This window comes from Leptonychotes weddellii, chromosome 10 (genome assembly GCF_054177405.1).
Source record: "Leptonychotes weddellii isolate Sample4059 chromosome 10, ASM5417740v2, whole genome shotgun sequence".
Taxonomy (NCBI): Eukaryota; Metazoa; Chordata; class Mammalia; order Carnivora; family Phocidae; genus Leptonychotes; species Leptonychotes weddellii.
In genome coordinates, this window is record NC_138378.1 from 51,596,330 (window position 1) to 51,612,713 (window position 16,384).

The 16,384-nt window shown below is 41.7% G+C and overlaps 1 protein-coding gene across 3 annotated transcripts in view; it reads left to right on the forward strand.

The window, feature by feature from the left end:
- Window positions 1–15,878, forward strand: part of AFF3 (ALF transcription elongation factor 3) — a 564,644-nt gene extending 548,766 nt beyond the window's left edge. For all 3 annotated transcript variants that reach the window (XM_081831996.1, XM_081831995.1, XM_081831997.1), the window contains 5 exons: window positions 91–162; window positions 2,409–2,502; window positions 5,124–5,173; window positions 5,327–5,550; window positions 7,978–15,878. In XM_081831996.1, the coding sequence (XP_081688122.1) occupies window positions 91–162; window positions 2,409–2,502; window positions 5,124–5,173; window positions 5,327–5,550; window positions 7,978–8,099 (562 nt within the window). In that variant the 3' untranslated portion in view covers window positions 8,100–15,878. The remainder of the gene's footprint in view (window positions 1–90; window positions 163–2,408; window positions 2,503–5,123; window positions 5,174–5,326; window positions 5,551–7,977) is intronic.
- The last annotated feature ends 506 nt before the right edge of the window (window positions 15,879–16,384 follow it).

Sequence of the window (16,384 nt, forward strand, 5' to 3'; positions counted from 1 at the left end):
AAGAGAAATTCAATCATAAAAAATGTTCTATTGTTAATAAGAAAGCTTTTTTTTAAATTTCTTTGGTTTTTCTTTTTCTTTTCCCCCTAGGTATGCTATGAGACTAAAAACCCATTCAGGCCCCAATGCCACACCAGAGGACAAACAATTGGCTGCATTATGGTGAGTGCATGATACCAGCTTAAAAAAGCTTCCTCAGCCTTGTATATGTTCATTGGCAAACCAGGTGCTGAAACACATGTTTTTCTAGTGCCTTCTGACCTGCAAAATCAAATGCAGTTCTAGTGGTGACCAGGGAGAGCCCACACCATTTCTTGCTGCTATACCATGCATGATGTGAATTCACAGTGATTAAGAATCAACAGGTCCATTACACAAGGATAACTGTTTGTGTGTGTGTGTGTGTGTGTGTGTGTGTGTGCGTGCACACATGCATGCCCGACTTTAAAATCAGGTAGGTCTGTGTTTTAATAATTTGAATGTGAATTGTGCCAAATGTCATTTCTCTTGTGTTTAACACTTCAGACACAATCAAAATAATCCATTTGTCTATTTACATTTGGGATTAGTGTAACTGAATCAAGATGATGGGCTGAAGTTCTCAACACTCCAATCTAAGGAGCAGTTCACTACGCTGTGATAATAGAAGCACTTCTTTTAAGATGTTCACCAACATGTAATAGATCTTTTCTGTATCTGTAATGATTACAGTGGTACTGATTATGTGGGTATAATAATTTTCCCCATTACATCTCCTTGGGACACCTCATCCCATTCTCCCAAATCACAGGACACCTATCTATAGAAATCCAACATTTTCTGCTCTCTAGTGGTTCGTACTCTAATCTAGAACCTGATCTGCAAGGCAGAGAATCAAGTCTCAAAAAAAAAAAATAAGAGCAGCATACACAAAAGAGAGGGTTCTCAGGTAGTTTTACATCATCTGCAGTTTGATGTGCTCAGAAGAGACTAGTAAATTGTACATGGTATGTTGGCATTCCAGCCTGTTGGCACCAGATCTGAGTTAGCAAATAATTATGAGTGAAAAGCACCAGGGCGCCTGGGTGGCTCAGTCGGTTAAGCTGCTGCCTTCGGGTTGGCTCCCTGCTGCAGGTCCTGGGATTAAGCCCCACATCGGACTCCTTGCTCAGCGGGGAACCGCTTCTCCCTGTCCTCCCCACTTGTGCTCTCTCTCGCTATCTCTGTCTCTCACTCTCTCTCTCAAATAAATAAATAATCTTTAAAAAAAAATGACCTCTCTCGTTTCAAAAAAAAAAAAAGCACCAAGGAAAAGAGGGTATGTCTCAGGAAAGGCTTTCTGTGCTCTTTTCAAATGCAAAGTTCCATACTAGGATTAACAAATTAATGATGATTAATACTTCATATTATATAAGATAGAAAACTAATATGTAGGGGCGCCTGGGTGGCTCACTTGTTAAGCGTCTGCCTTCGGCTCAGGTCATGATCCCAGCGTCCTGGGATCGAGCCCCACATCAGGCTCCCCGCTCAGCAAGGAGCCTGCTTCTCCCTCTCCCTCGGCCTGCTGCTCCCCCTACTTGTGCTCTCTCTCTCTGTCAAATAAATAAATAAAATCTTAAAAAAAAAAAAAAAAGAAAACTAATATGTAAATAATAAATATAAAACAATAATGATAACTACTCTCAGCATTGAGTTCTTATTTATATGACATTCGTACCTGTTACTTTATTTGAACTACTTCCAGTCCAGTAAGGTAGTTTCAAAGTGAAAGGAATACGAACAGGTGAAGGGCTATTGTTTCAGCAAAGCCGTCGCTGCCGAGGTCCCCGGCGCCAGGGGGGCATCAGGAAGGAAGGTGGCTCTGGCCCAAGATTCACCCAGTCGCGGTGAAAGCTGTGTGCTCGCGCTCCCTCACTCCTCGCATGGAGAGAGCCTGCCCTCTAGTGGCGGAAGAAGAAAATGGCCTGTCCCTTAGCCCCAAGAAGAAGCCATAAAGCTAGGATCTAGTGTGAAATTTTGAATTAGATCTTTTGAAGACAAGGAAGGTCAGATACTTAACAGACATAAACGTAAGTATAGCAGTATTTCACATATGTAATCGTAACATAAATATGGGGTGCCTTAGAACAACAAGAGTTTTGGGGCGCCTGGGTGGCTCAGTCGTTAAGTGTCTGCCTTCTGCTCAGGTCATGATCCCAGAGTCCTGGGATCGAGCCCCGCATCGGGCTCCCTGCTCGGCGGGAAGCCTGCTTCTCCCTCTCCCGCTCCCCCTGCTTGTGTTCCCTCTCTCGCTGTGTCTCTCTCTGTCAAATAAATAAATAAAATCTTAAAAAAAAAAAAAAAAAAAGAACAACAAGAGTTTTGTGTACGTCTTGCTGGCGGAGGACACGCTCATGCTCCCGGGGCCCGTTTCTCTCTTTCCGCCGCAGTTACCGCTGCCTGGCTCTGCTGTACTGGCGGATGTTTCGACTCAAAAGGGACCACGCTGTCAAGTATTCAAAAGCACTTATCGACTATTTCAAGGTATTGTGTGGCTAGTGGGCAACACTGTTGCTTGTATTCAGTGGGCTCCCGGTCCAGGGCATTTTCCAGGAGCCTAGTAGAATCCCTGGCTTTGGGGGTGGGGGGGAATACAGGAACCCTCTGATCTCAACAGTAACCCCCGTTATGACACACTCATGGTGTTCAAAGCTCAGAGAATGGCCTTGACAGCCCGTCTAATTTATCCCCCTGCCTCGTGTCCAAGTACTTTCATGGCCTCAAGAGAAAGAAGATCCAATTACCCACTCCAGTGTCCTAGGAAATTCCTCTTTACAGCTAACAAATTCCTCATGTTCGCTTACAGCTTCTTCCTCTCAGAAGTAACTACTTAGAACTTCCTCCTAGCTCCCTCCAGTAGCTCATTTAATTTTTAATAAGGGTGTTGTTTTAAATGATAAACGGTTCGTTGGAACTCAGAGGCACTAGGACAATGGCATTGGGTAAATATAAGGGTAGAATTGGAAGCCAGGTTAACTACGTGTCTCAGGAAACGAAATCATTTTCACTGTGGGAATGGGGGGAAAAAAAAAAGCCTTTTCTGCTGTACTTGTGAAGCAGACATGAAGTTATAATGCATTTGGGATTTCTAGGCCTCTTTGCTGTCCATTTGTCTATAGAAACAAGAAATTTATGCCATTTCCACCTCCACCAACCCTTTGTCAGATACACACCATCATTTAGATCCTTTAATCCCCAACCTCCACTTCTTAGAGATCATCTCTGCCGACCAGGCTATGTTGGAGGTTCCATGGGCTGTGTCCAGCATACCACCTGCTTCCTGGTCACGCATGTAGAGTAACCAGGTGCTAAGGCGAGGAGAGAATTGTTTTGACACAAAGACCATTTTGTGTCATAATGACAAGAACGGACACTAAGCCTATTCCTTTACTTTGGGGGCCTAAGGTCAAGAGAGGTCGTTTCCAAAATGTCAGAATCTAAAAGCTAATACTGAAGAGCATTATTAGAGTAAAAAAAAAAATGCTTGAATAAAAAAGGAATCTGAACTCTGTAAGCCACAGAGGTTACAACAGAACTTTTAAGGGATACAAAAAGTTCTTAGCGTATGTATGCCATCTATGAATATGTACAGAATGGACAAAGAACACAACTTAAACATCAGTTTCCTCTCCAGGGGTTATTGGTAGTTACCCTTAATTAAAAGCCATTTAAATGCTACTTAAAGTTCAGAGATTATGGGGGAGCCTGGGTGGCTCAGTCAGTTGAGTGTCTGACTCTTGATTTCGGCTCAGGTCATAATCTCAGCGTCGTGGAATTGGGCCCCACATTGGGCTCTGTCCTGGGAGCAGAGCCTGCTTAGGATTCTCTCTCTCCCTCTCCCCTCACTCTTGAAAGAAAGAGAGAGAGAGAAATGAAAGAAAGGAAAGAGAAAGAAAGAAAGAAAAAAAGAAAGCAAGCAAGCAAGAAAGAAAGAAAAAGAAAGAGAAAGAAAGAAAGAAAAGGAAGAAAATCTTTAAAAAAAAGTTCAGGGATTATGAAAGCTTCAGGTGGCGATGATAATTTGTCCATAAAGAATGTGTTTTATCGATACAGAGCTGCCCTTGAAAAAAAGACTTGGTCCCCATGTATGTTTTTACAGTCACAGAGCTTCCTGGTAATAGAAGAAGTCTGAAGGCAGTTGCAGAATTGCCACCTGTTGGGCCATTTCTTACCATTTTGGTAACACCTCCACTAAGAACTAAAAATCACTCACCACTTCCTAAAGTCCTTTTTAACCAAAAGAAACACCTTGTCTCTGGGTAACCAGGCTCAGGCTGTTTTTGAAAATTCACATCAGTATCATAAAGACCATTCTTTTCTTTACTAGTCCCCTAGACTTATGTGCAAGAACACATTATCAGGCTTTCAGAAAGGAAATCTGTCTGTATATTTAGCAACTTTCCTTGCCACAGGCAGGACTCCTTTTCAATGCCTGATGCAAATAGCTGGCTCATGTAACATAACATCCTAAACCAAAATATTCAGATAAATCAGTTTTTGAATACTCTGTTAAGGACATATATTGTAATCTGTTCTTTTAGAAAAATTCAGCAGCAATTTCCTTTAAGAGAAATACTTTTAAGCTTCATAAGGCAAAACAATATAATTTGGTGTCTCATATATGTTCAGGCATTAAATATATGTCAGTGGTTTCTGCAGATATGCCCTACATTTAAATATAAGGTGTTCTCAGTGGGTGTGGTGGGCAAGGGGTTGGGGGGGGGAACTCCTGCTGTTTTTTCCTTTTCAGGAAAATTAAGCTAGTTGAAAAAATTTAGGCTGGTTTAGGATTCAACAGACCCTCAGGATTATGATTTAATTTGGTACCTAGAATTTGGTGCATGAAAACCCAGGCTGTGGGGTTGAGTTCTCCATTTTAGCCCACCGTGAAATCCAGCAGGCCATGCAACTGCCCCCCACTAGCTTCCAGAAAAGAAACCAGTAGCCTAGTAATTTTAACTTCCCAGATCCAGTTTCTGTGAGTCTTCATTTTATCTGCAGTTTCTGCCATTACTTCTTTCAACGGTCACCTGAGAACATGTTACTGTCAGCTCTTTAAACTTAAACAGATGGTACTCACTGTCAACATTTTTATTTTCCTGCAGAATTCATCTAAAGCTGCCCAAGCCCCATCTCCATGGGGAGCCAGTGGAAAGTAAGTTCATTTCTCCAAAGTAAAGGTGATAAATGAGACGCTGCATGATGCTGGGCCATGTGCTACTTTGCTTACAGTACCCTGGGGGGCTGTTCTACCTCACCTGGTACCAACCTCCCCACTCTTGTGTTTTTCTACGCCCTCCGCTTCCAGGAGCACTGGAACCCCATCCCCCATGTCTCCCAACCCCTCCCCGACCAGCTCCGTGGGATCTCAGGGGAGCCTCTCCAACGCCAACGCCCTGTCCCCTTCAACCATCGTCAGCATCCCACAGCGCATCCACCAGATGGCAGCCAATCACGTCAGCATCACCAACAGCATTCTCCACAGCTATGACTACTGGGAGATGGCAGACAACCTGGCCAAGGAAAACAGAGGTGTGTGCGCTGCCAGGGAGCGTGTGTGTGCTTCCTCCACAGCTCAGGGAGCCAGCCTGACCCTGGACATCATTGAGCAGGTTTTCATCATGTACCAGAGAAGACATAATAGAAGGTGTCACCTATTGTGTGAAACTTCTCCTGACCTCACGCACGGCCTCCTCTGCCTTGACCGACCTTAATCTTGACTGTTGGTGATTAAAGATGGAGGTGGAGGTGGAGATGGAGATAGGAAACAGATATACAGAAATGATGTAGATACCTATATTAGGACACACCCTTGAGACAGTGAGCTCCTTGAAGGTAGGGGTAACCTTCTGTTCAGCTTAGTGTTCCCAAGACCCACACAGTGCTGAGAACACAGCTGGGGAGCTGAAACATTGAATGAATGAATTGGTGGATTGGTTAATGAGGATGAATGTTCCACGCTACTTAAGTGATAGCTACTTACCCCTGAGAAGAGAGTGTTTTCTAGGTAGCAGTAAGTTCTATTCTCTTTAAATAAGGTTTTTGTTTTCACAGATTATAAGACAAGCACATGTCTACTGTGGCTAAATTTGTAAAATGTGGAAAACTACAGAGAAAAACATTTTTTAATTATTAGTAATCTTATCACCAAGTAATAATTACTGTTAACATTCTACTGAAGTTTTTTCTAGTCTTCTCCAAATATGCATGATTCTTACCAAAATAAGATTGCAGTCCATATGCAGTCTTACATCCTGTCTGTTTCCATTTAACATTGTATCAGGCATTCTCCCATGTCACCAACTTGTTCAAAAACATCTTTTATGATGCTTCTAGAAGACTGTCATAATAGTGCTTATGTAGTCATAAAGTATCATGATTTCTCAAAACCATTCCCTTCTTATTGGACATATGTCACTTCCAATTTTTTCTACTATTAAAAATAATGTTATGATAAATATCTTCATATAAATCATTGTCCATATTCTGATTATTTTCATCAGAGGGGGAATTTGGGGGTCAACAGGTATAGATTCCTTTAAGATATATGTTGTTCTATATCTTGACATATATTGTTAACTTTCTCCCAAAAGATTATACCAATTTACCACTCTTCCTCCAGCAGCAGGTGAAGGTGCAAATCTGACCTCACTTTCAAGCCATGAGATGCAAATTTTGTTCCCATGATAGCATAAGCTTCTGAGGACAAGACCAGGATGTCCACAATGAGATGAAGAATTAATAGCACAGAGAAGCAGATGGGTCCTGAATACATAAAATTGATAATAAAACCAGAAAGTATATAACATGCATCCCAGAGGTGGCACACCCTGAAAATCTAATGGGAATGCCCAGGGAGGTCAATTCCAGGGACTGAGGCCACCAGGAGAGGCTTGCTAGAGGAACTGGCATGGGACAGGGTTTTGAAAAACAAATGGTAGTTGTGTAACTGAGACAGAGTGGGGTGGGCATCACAGGTGGACAAAATAGAAGGGACAGGACATATAAAAATTTACGTGGCCAGTTTGGGAGACCCTGAGCAGGCCATGCTCCTGATGGCAATGCCAGCTGCCTTCTGGATGTCTCCTGCCAGAGGGCTCAGTGCTACGTGTCCGGTGCAAAGTCAGCGATTTTTCCCGAACCCGCTCCTCCTCCCCTCTTCTGCTCCTGGATTCCTGCCTTGGCTATCCTCCCAGCCACCTGGGAGTCTTCTCTAACCTCTCCTTTGCCTTCTCCAGCAGGACTTCACTGAGCATGTACCTGAGCACCTCTGAAAAACTTCTCCCAGATACTTATTTTCAAGGAGTGGTTGGTTCAGTGATCCAGTTATGACAGCATAACAGCCATACGAATTTATCTCTCAGCCACACACTGTGATCTCTGAGAGAGCAGAGCTTACTCATTATTCCCCTTGGTATACTCCCCTACCTCTACCCTCCTGCACCTACCACAGTGCCTTGGCACCTAGTAAGTATTTAATGAAAGGACAAACCTAGAGAATGTCCCGGGACTAGAAGGTGACCTCAGGAGGATTTTTGAGAACCCATCTCCGATCTGCCCCCAGGGGCCTGGAGCCTCCTCCCTTGGACTCACTCCAGGGGTTCAGCACATGCTACAGTTGAGTACAGTATAAGGGGCAACAGAGCCACAATCCACATCCAGGGGAGGAAGCATTCGTGCGCACAGACAATGCAGTCTGAGGAAGAAAATTTTCTTTGCTCTTTGGCTCAGCAAACGTTATTCATTTAAATGAGAAATGGCCAATAAAATCCTTTGGATATAGGAGGAGTTCTCTACCTGTGGGTTCTGTTCCACTGAATGCTAAAGTTGCATGATGGAATAGAGAATGCTTGATTTATATAAAGACGAGGAATGGAATTTTTTTCTTAAGTCACTCGGGTCTCCCAGGGTAGCACACTTAGCATGTGTGTCACTCAAACGACTCTCTCTGTCCCCTAGAATTCTTCAACGACCTGGATTTGCTCATGGGGCCTGTCACCCTGCACAGCAGCATGGAGCATCTGGTCCAGTACTCCCAGCAGGGCCTGCACTGGCTGCGGAACAGCACCCACCTGTCATAGGGACCTTGCCCGTGAGCTGGATTGTGCTCTCGTCTCCACGGATGGCTCAATGTTTCTGGACACTGTGCTACTGAAGTCCCCGGCCACAGCATTTCCCAAACTGTGGTGAATATTTCCTCAGCATCGAACAATGGTCTTTTCCCAGGGCGTGTGTGTGTGTGGGTGTGGGTGTGTGGGTGTGTGTTCATGAAGCTGCCTGTATGTGTGCAAGATACACAGCTCTCTAGAACACACTTTCTTTGTCTAGTTTCATAATCCCAAGCTAGACAAAGTGATCAGAGGTTTCTGATTAGAGAATATACCCTTACACACACACACACACACACACACACACACACACACTTTCTGTTTCAAAGCTAAACCATGACTTCTTAGAACATTCAACCAAAATCTCATGGGTTAGTTAACCAGGTGCAATACAGCACACCAAAAGCTTGACTGCCAGTTAAGATGAACCTAGTTCTTATATTATTGATTACTTTCAGTATTAATATACTATTCCCCAATTAATTTTTGATTGTGTGTATTAATGGGTAATTGAATAATGAAAAGAAGTCAGTTATTTTTGTGCTGGACTTTTACTAGATTGCATGTGACCAAGTACCTTGCCTTTTGTCTACTCCTCACCCCTTCCATCCAACTTTGTTATCAACTAAAGGCATTATGAGCAAATGGATCAAATCCCACAGGCCTGCCCTGCCCTGCCCCCAAAAGAATATGAACATGGCACTGAGGTTTGGTAAAAAGTCAGTGTCTTTGCAAGCTAACCAACACTAAGAGACAACTGAGCTCAGTCAAGAATTGCAAGTTTCCACTCGTGCCACGACAAGCCCACCCAGCACATGTGTTGTTTCTTCCTGCCACTGTGACACGGTGGCCACAGAGCCCCGGGGCGTTTGTCAGCCAATATTTTTCAAGTCTTTTCTCTCCGCGATAGCTCTCTTACAAATGTTCTAGGCCAAATTAGGACATTCCCTAGAATGTCTCTTCACTAGGAGTCTGTATCTGCTGCTTCTCGGGCTGAGAACTATTCACTATCATGAGACTGTCTAATCCTCTCACTCTTCGTGCAGAACGGCAGGCCTTTAATGCATTTCGATCTGGGGGCTGTGTTTCAGGCTTTGATTAGCAACAGGGTAAGTTATTTTTGCAAGGACCGCAAATCTGTTTGCGGTAGCAATGACCAGAACATCATATGCTTCCATCCCGCGTGTCTGGTATGTTTACGTCTTGTCCTTGATTCTTTTTCTTTTCTTTTTTTTTAAATGAAGTTTACATTTTAGTTTTTTGATGTCTTGTTTACAGTTTTTGTCTGAAACTTACTTCTTTTATAGTCTCTTATTGTGCCCTAGATTTAGTCTTCTTGTAAAATATACTTGGATATAAAAAATACTGGTAAAAAAGAAAAATTCCTACAAAAGAGGATAGACCTTGCCATATCCTTAAAAACAAAAATAATGCCTTTGAAGCCTCTCACTTGACAGAATTGTACCAGGATGGTCTGAGAAAGACAGGGGAATGCCATATGTGGAACGCTCCATTTTCCAAGGTGATGGTGGCACAAAACATTTATAAAAGATAGTGATATATGCTTTCCCTGACGCTCTTACTGGTTTGGTTGTAATGTTCACATTGTTGTCACCTGACCTGTAGGTGGGAAATAAGACTGCTATAATTCTAAGCGCTGATTCAAAAGGATTGAGCAACTTCAGTGATTTGAAATGAATCGAAAGTGAAGGGTTCAAAGGGAAATGAAGCCAGTGAAGGATTTGTGAAATTTGCATTTGGCTTCAGCCCTGAAGCTTCTGGAAATATTACCAGTATTTCCATTTTACATTTATCCAACTGAGGTGCTCCTCAAACCCCTTTCATGAGTTGTTGGCAGAGTTCATGAGCCCATCCTATGTTGGAAATTTGAGTCTAATTTAGGATTTTTATTTTATTTTATTTTATTTTGGAGGACAGAGGCTTAGTTCTACTTCCTCTTGCTGAATTCTGATGAAATGTTGAAACGCTTACGTAAAGGGATGATGAGCCTCAGGGTCCGCATCATGTATCCCCTGCCCATCCTTAAAGTCATAGGTCTTGTGGGAGCCCCACGGTGGCTTACCCACAAAACCCCATGTAAACACACAGGTGGCCCCTGGCTGATTGTGCCCACAGCATTTTATCAGCACTTAGGTGGCCCGTGTTTCCCAACAAAACTTGGAACTGGTCATTTTGTGGATGGTCAGTGCGTGCAGGGTCCTCTCCCTGTCTTTGATCTCATCAGTAGACCCTGTGAGGGCAGCAGTTTCTGTTTGCTTTGGCAGAGGTGATTTTGGTAAGGAACCATCTTCTGATTGTTGTTTGTGAAAGTCATTCATAACTTGTTCCTTTTCTTTAGCTTTGTTCAAAGTAGAAATACCTTTCTTGTGTTTTTGGATTATAAAAGTAATACATGCTCATTGTAAAGATTCAAACAAGACAGCGATGTATAAAGTAGAAAGTAGTAAGTCCTATCCCCCGAAGACAACCACTGCTCACAGTTTCATGTAGATTCTTCTAGAGATTCTCCCATTTAAACATATAATGTCTATTATCGTTTTTTCCTATTTGAAGATATATTATTTCCTCAGAAGTTCAACACAAGTTCAACTGACCTTATCCTTCCATGACCTGAGTGGATGCCTTCCTTTATCACAATGTTAGCGTTACCTTTGAAAGAAAGTGACCCAAATATATTCCTGATCAAAATTTGGGATTTATTACTACTATCTACACAGATCAGACTTATGTGCAGGATTGTGCCTGGAAAGAGAGGTTTGGTTAAAACAGATATTTCTGGAAACATTCAAATTGCAAATGGAAACTCGGACCTACTATCTAAAGAAGAATGTACTGGAAAAATAATCTGAAGAGTTGACAAATTGTGTACTAGATTGAACACATGGAATGCAATGCAATGAGATTTTCTGCACTAAAACTTACCCTAGTATGTAAAACAATGATGTGTGTATTATATAACAGTGATGTGTACATTTCTGACATCCCATACATAATATACACAGTTTGTATAAATGCATACATTTAAAAATATATATGTACGATACAGCTAACATAAAACTGTAGTATGCCTGAAGGATATTCCTAGTGCCTAACATTGAGTATAAGTCACTGCGTGTTCACATCACCTTGGAAGTGCAGTAATTGTTACAAACTTAATCAGTGCAGCCAACATTATTTATGAATCACATCTTTGAAACTGTGCAGTAGTATATACATATATATTTTTAAATAACATTTTTCACAGTTTTCCAGAGTTACTGTTGAAATCTGTATCACCAAAAAAAAAAAAGCAAGATTTTTTTAATGATGTAGAAACTCTTCAGACCCAGTAATCTGTGTGTGATTTCCTGTTTGTAGATACCCAAGAGACTTTAGCAGTCACCAGCCTTAAAGCATGTACAGGATATTATTGTGACTTAATTTATCTGCAGTTTTTAATCCATGTGAAATTGGAATTTATAAACTGACTTGGATTAAATATGTCTGCCTTTCTAAGGTTGCAAATGTTACATTAAATGATTTATGTTGTAAACGAGAGAAACCGAGTTGTATGTAAAAAAAAAAAAAATGTCCACCAATTTCTGTGAATATTTTTACAAGGAAACTTCAGAATCAAAATACGTTCAAATAAGTATTTGGGTCCCCAGTTCAAAATCTCTTCAGAAACAACCCTGTTGTTTCATGAATTTCTTAAATGTAGCTCCCACGAATTATCATTACTAGGTCTGATATTTTCCAAGGGCAAGACAGAAGTATGTTTTTCTTCATTACTACTTGTACAGAAGGACACAGCCCAGTGTCCCAGAAAATGCTGAATAGGAAGCTTGAGTAGTTCACTGATGCCGGTCCCACAGGTAGTCCTGGGACACTGGGGCACTGTTTTACTCAACATTCCTTAATAACACAAGTTAATTCCCTAAGTTATATGTGCCAGGTTCTTTCAACTCAAACCAAAACATGGTGGAATAATAATGCTCACAAATATTTGGTTGAACCAAATAAGAGAACTTTGAACTAATGAAGATGGAAATATTAGAACAGCAGCTTGCCATTATCTGTCCCCCTGCGTGGGAGGGTTTTTTGTTTATCTTATTCTTACTCTTCTCTCACAACTTTTGCAGTCCATTCCTTCCCAAAGAAGCAGAAACGGCAACAAAAACAGAACGATGACTCTACCTTATCCAGCCCATACCCTTAGGTTCAAGTTGCCTTGTCATGCAGCAGGACCCTAGCTCGGCACCACCATGGAGACCACCTCATCCCAGAGGTGGCCAGGACAGGGCACTGGCCTTGCTCACTCCAGGGACCTTGATGCTCTTTTCAGAAGTGGTTTGGCCTAAGAAACACTCAACAGTCTACAGTTTGCCTGCTGTTAAAGTCTGTTGTAATCAGAATCATATTTTTAAGAAGTAACACATTTTCAATGAAACATGGATCAACTGGAGTCTTGAAAGACACTTTTTTAATGAAAGAAAGAAAACTTAACAACATAAACTGCATTTCCAGCAATTTTCCAAGCACAGTTTTCGATATCCCAGCTTCCCAGCAAACAGAACAAGAAATGTTCAGACTTGAGATTTGTGTTCTCTTTGTCCAAACTGAATTACTCTGTATATGTCATCCGAGGGGTCAGCTTGTTTGTGTGGCATGAGGAAAATTACAAAACTCTGTTCTCAAACTAATTACATCTGGCCACAGTTTTGGTTTTTATGATTTAATTGGCATTCTGAGGCACCAGGGGGTAATTTGGGGCAGGCTCCAAGGGCACTTAGATTCACAGCTCTTACAGTAATGGGAATCAGGGGATTAAATCCCTACATGTTACTTTGAACATCCACTTCTTAGAGCCAGTTTTAAACACACTGATCTGAGGGATGAATTCAAAGTACTAATTGCAAGTCGACACGAGGATCAACATTTGTCTTTAAGCATCAGGAAGTAATGATGGGGCCTGAAAGGCTGAATCAAGGACTTGTTTTCCACTCATTTCTGACATAGAAGTTCATCAGAAAATATTTATATCCAAAGATGATGTAAAATAGTACCATTGTTTAGGATTTTCAAACAGTGCTGTTTGCTGATAAAAATAATCACAATATTCAGCTCCCTGTTCTTCAGCACTTCTTTTCAGTTTTCCATAAGACAAAACTGACTTTTTCCCCAGTGTTTATCATCTCTTGATTTCTAGATGTCCACATGAGCAAAGAACATACTTAACGCTGAGAAATATGCACTACTTGACTGAACAGCATTCTACCCACAGTAGCCAAAGGTATATGACTTCTTAAAGAACACTCTTTGAGTCTTCTCTGTTACCTTCATCCTCCAAAGTGAGAGATCACAAAGCCTCAAGTATGGCCATGTAGGTGAGATGTCAAAAATTCTAAGTATATAACATCTAATCTTTAGTGATAGATGCCTTCAGAGCATCACCAGCTGTCTCTGGGGCCTATCTGTGTAGTGAAATAACGATATTAAATCTTTCCTTTGAGTAATCCACAATCTGAGTATTAATCCCCTGCAGTTCCCAGGGCTGCCAACTCAACCCAAAATGTCCTTCTCTGTGAACTGGGTTGATTTTGTTGTTCCTTTGGGGGCTTCGCCCTTCTAAGTTCTATAAGTCAGGTTTAGTATCTTGACTTTTTAGAAGAAGAGTTATTAGAGACAGTGGGAGCTTTAAGGAAACAAGGATTCAATATGAGAACTCATGGATGTTGGGATGAGAAGTCAGGAAAGTAACTGGGGTACCTACCCAAACATTCCCCTCCATTGCCTGCTGCACCTGATCCTTGAATAAAGCTCCTCTGCATACTGCAATTTCCTCTATGTGAAATGTAACTCAGAATACCCATAACCTCAGACAGAGTGTGAGGATCAACAGATTCGGGCAAGCGTTTTGAGATTCCCAGTTGTCACATTCAGCAGGTTGTCACAATGCATGATTGTCAGAACAGAGGCAACAGAAATATATCTACAGGCACCAAGACACAAAGGTGTGTGATGCGTGGCATGGTACTCTGTCCCCCCTGAAGAGGTTCTAGAGGACCAAGAGGATGGCTCCGTAAGATTCTTCAGCCTTTATTGTTACCATTTTGAGTCCTCCTGCCTGTAGGCAGAGGAAGACCAATGAGGGGGTGGAGGTGGGGGGGATCTGTCCTTGCCAAGAGGAGCAAGGCTGCCAAGTACCCCATCCAGTTGGTGGTACAGCCCCACCCCCCTCTTTCTCATCCAGTCCTGACCTTAAGAAATCAGGGGGTGTCAGATGGAAATTGGAAGAAGGAACATTGGGTCCAAGTTTCCAGTGTGCCATCTTCCATGAGAAAATAACTTGCCTATTGAACACCATACTTCAAAAATCTTCATAGACCCAGAGAACACAGCACAGTCTTGTTTTGCATGCTCTCATGGCTTTTCTTTGAGGCTGAGTTCCAAGATGGGGATCTTGTGCCTTTGATGGTTTGTTTGTATGTTTGTTTGGGGCCAGGAGGTGTAGGACAGCTAATCCGGGACATTTGTCCCTGAGAAAGGAGATCTGTCGCAAGGGACTTGGGTATGTCATGAGCTTCAGGAAAGAGGAGACCTCTCTTGAGAGAATAGATAGATTTTTTCTCTAGTGGGTTAGGTTGCCTCAACATGATCACTTAATTGCAGGCTACACCTTAGTCAGTGTACCAGGAGAGAGAAAAATCAACATAAGAACTTAGTGATTTTTGTGATGCCCACCTAGACATTTGTACATTCTAGCCCCAAACATTGAAACAAAAACTGGAAATCTGACCAATAATCTGAATGTTTCATACCACCGAGATCAAGGCCCTAACTGTTGGATTGAAGTTTTGAGCTTTTATCTAAAATTTATAGTATTTAGACACGGCCCTTCCTTGTGTCCCTAAATCAGAGCTTTGATATCATCAAAATAATCATGAGATACTCATTCTAAAGGGCCTTTTCTTTTCATACTCACTGGAAAATCCCTAGCCTTTCTCCAGTACAAAGGAGCAGGGGCTTAAGGTCTTGCAAGATCCATCCTCATTTAGGCCCAAATTGACACTAACACCCTTTCCACAAGAGCATAACACCTTATCCTGTGTGAATTCTGAGTTTTTAGGTAAAAAAAATTCTAGAATGGCAACAGGTTTATTAGCATGAGGAGGTGTCGATACACTAGCTAGACTCTTGGATGTCACATTTTCGCAGGCAGGATGTTATAGAACAGACGCTCCTACCACAGCATAATAAACAGTTGCTTACTCTACAGTTCCATGGGATCAAGTTGAAAGTCACTCCCATGTAAGTTTGCCTCAATCGGAGCAGGGATTTAAAATTCCACCATTTTATACTGTATCATTTTGGATGTTTATTTATGGAGCCGCAACTCTAATTCAATATTCCTGCATAGCGTGTCACAGCAAACAACTTTTCAAATTCTGCATCTCGGTCTCAGGAAAGCCGTCAGCAACTTGGGAACCTGCTTACGTCCCGCGAGACTTTTCCACTGATCCAGTTTTAGCAGCCACAAAACCAGATTACAGAGCCTTCACCTCCTCTTCTAGGAATTGGTCTTACAATTGTTTCCAGGATTGAAGAGGATTTTAAGTAGAACAATTCTGTACAGTAATTTATGCTGTAAAAATGTACCCATTGTAGTATTGATTAAAGTGCTGTATTTATAAGGTTGATTACTATTTTCATTTGTGTCTAGTCATTCAATATTAAAATAGCTTAAGTTCATTTTTGTTATGTGACATTTATTTGGGACTTCTTGTTAGGGCATTTGGATATGGTTATGGAGAAAGTCCAGAATCTGTGTTGATAGCCATTATTTTAACCCAAGTAGTTGTAATGGTCTATTAAGCATCAACATTACCAACCCAACTGATTACCAACTGATGAAACCGTGTGCTCTTGTCTGTGTCTTTAAGTGTGTGATAAAATCTTAACCCAAGCAATGAATAAAGACTAGTGGCTTTAGAAAGGTTCACTTCCTCCAGCTTTTCTTCTCAAAATTCATTAGCACTTTTCCCAAGGAAATTCCAATGCATCCTCACAAGTGCCCCCAGATCTCTTACTCCTATAGAGAGGTCTCTTCTCCCAGGCTGCTTCTAAGGTGTCTGCATGCATGAAGCCTAAAGTCCTTCACTTTGGTGGTTGCTGATGTCTGCATAAGGAAAGGCACATACTAAATCCTCTTTCTATCTTTCTCTCTCTCATATAAGGAAAAAGTTTCTCCCACATAG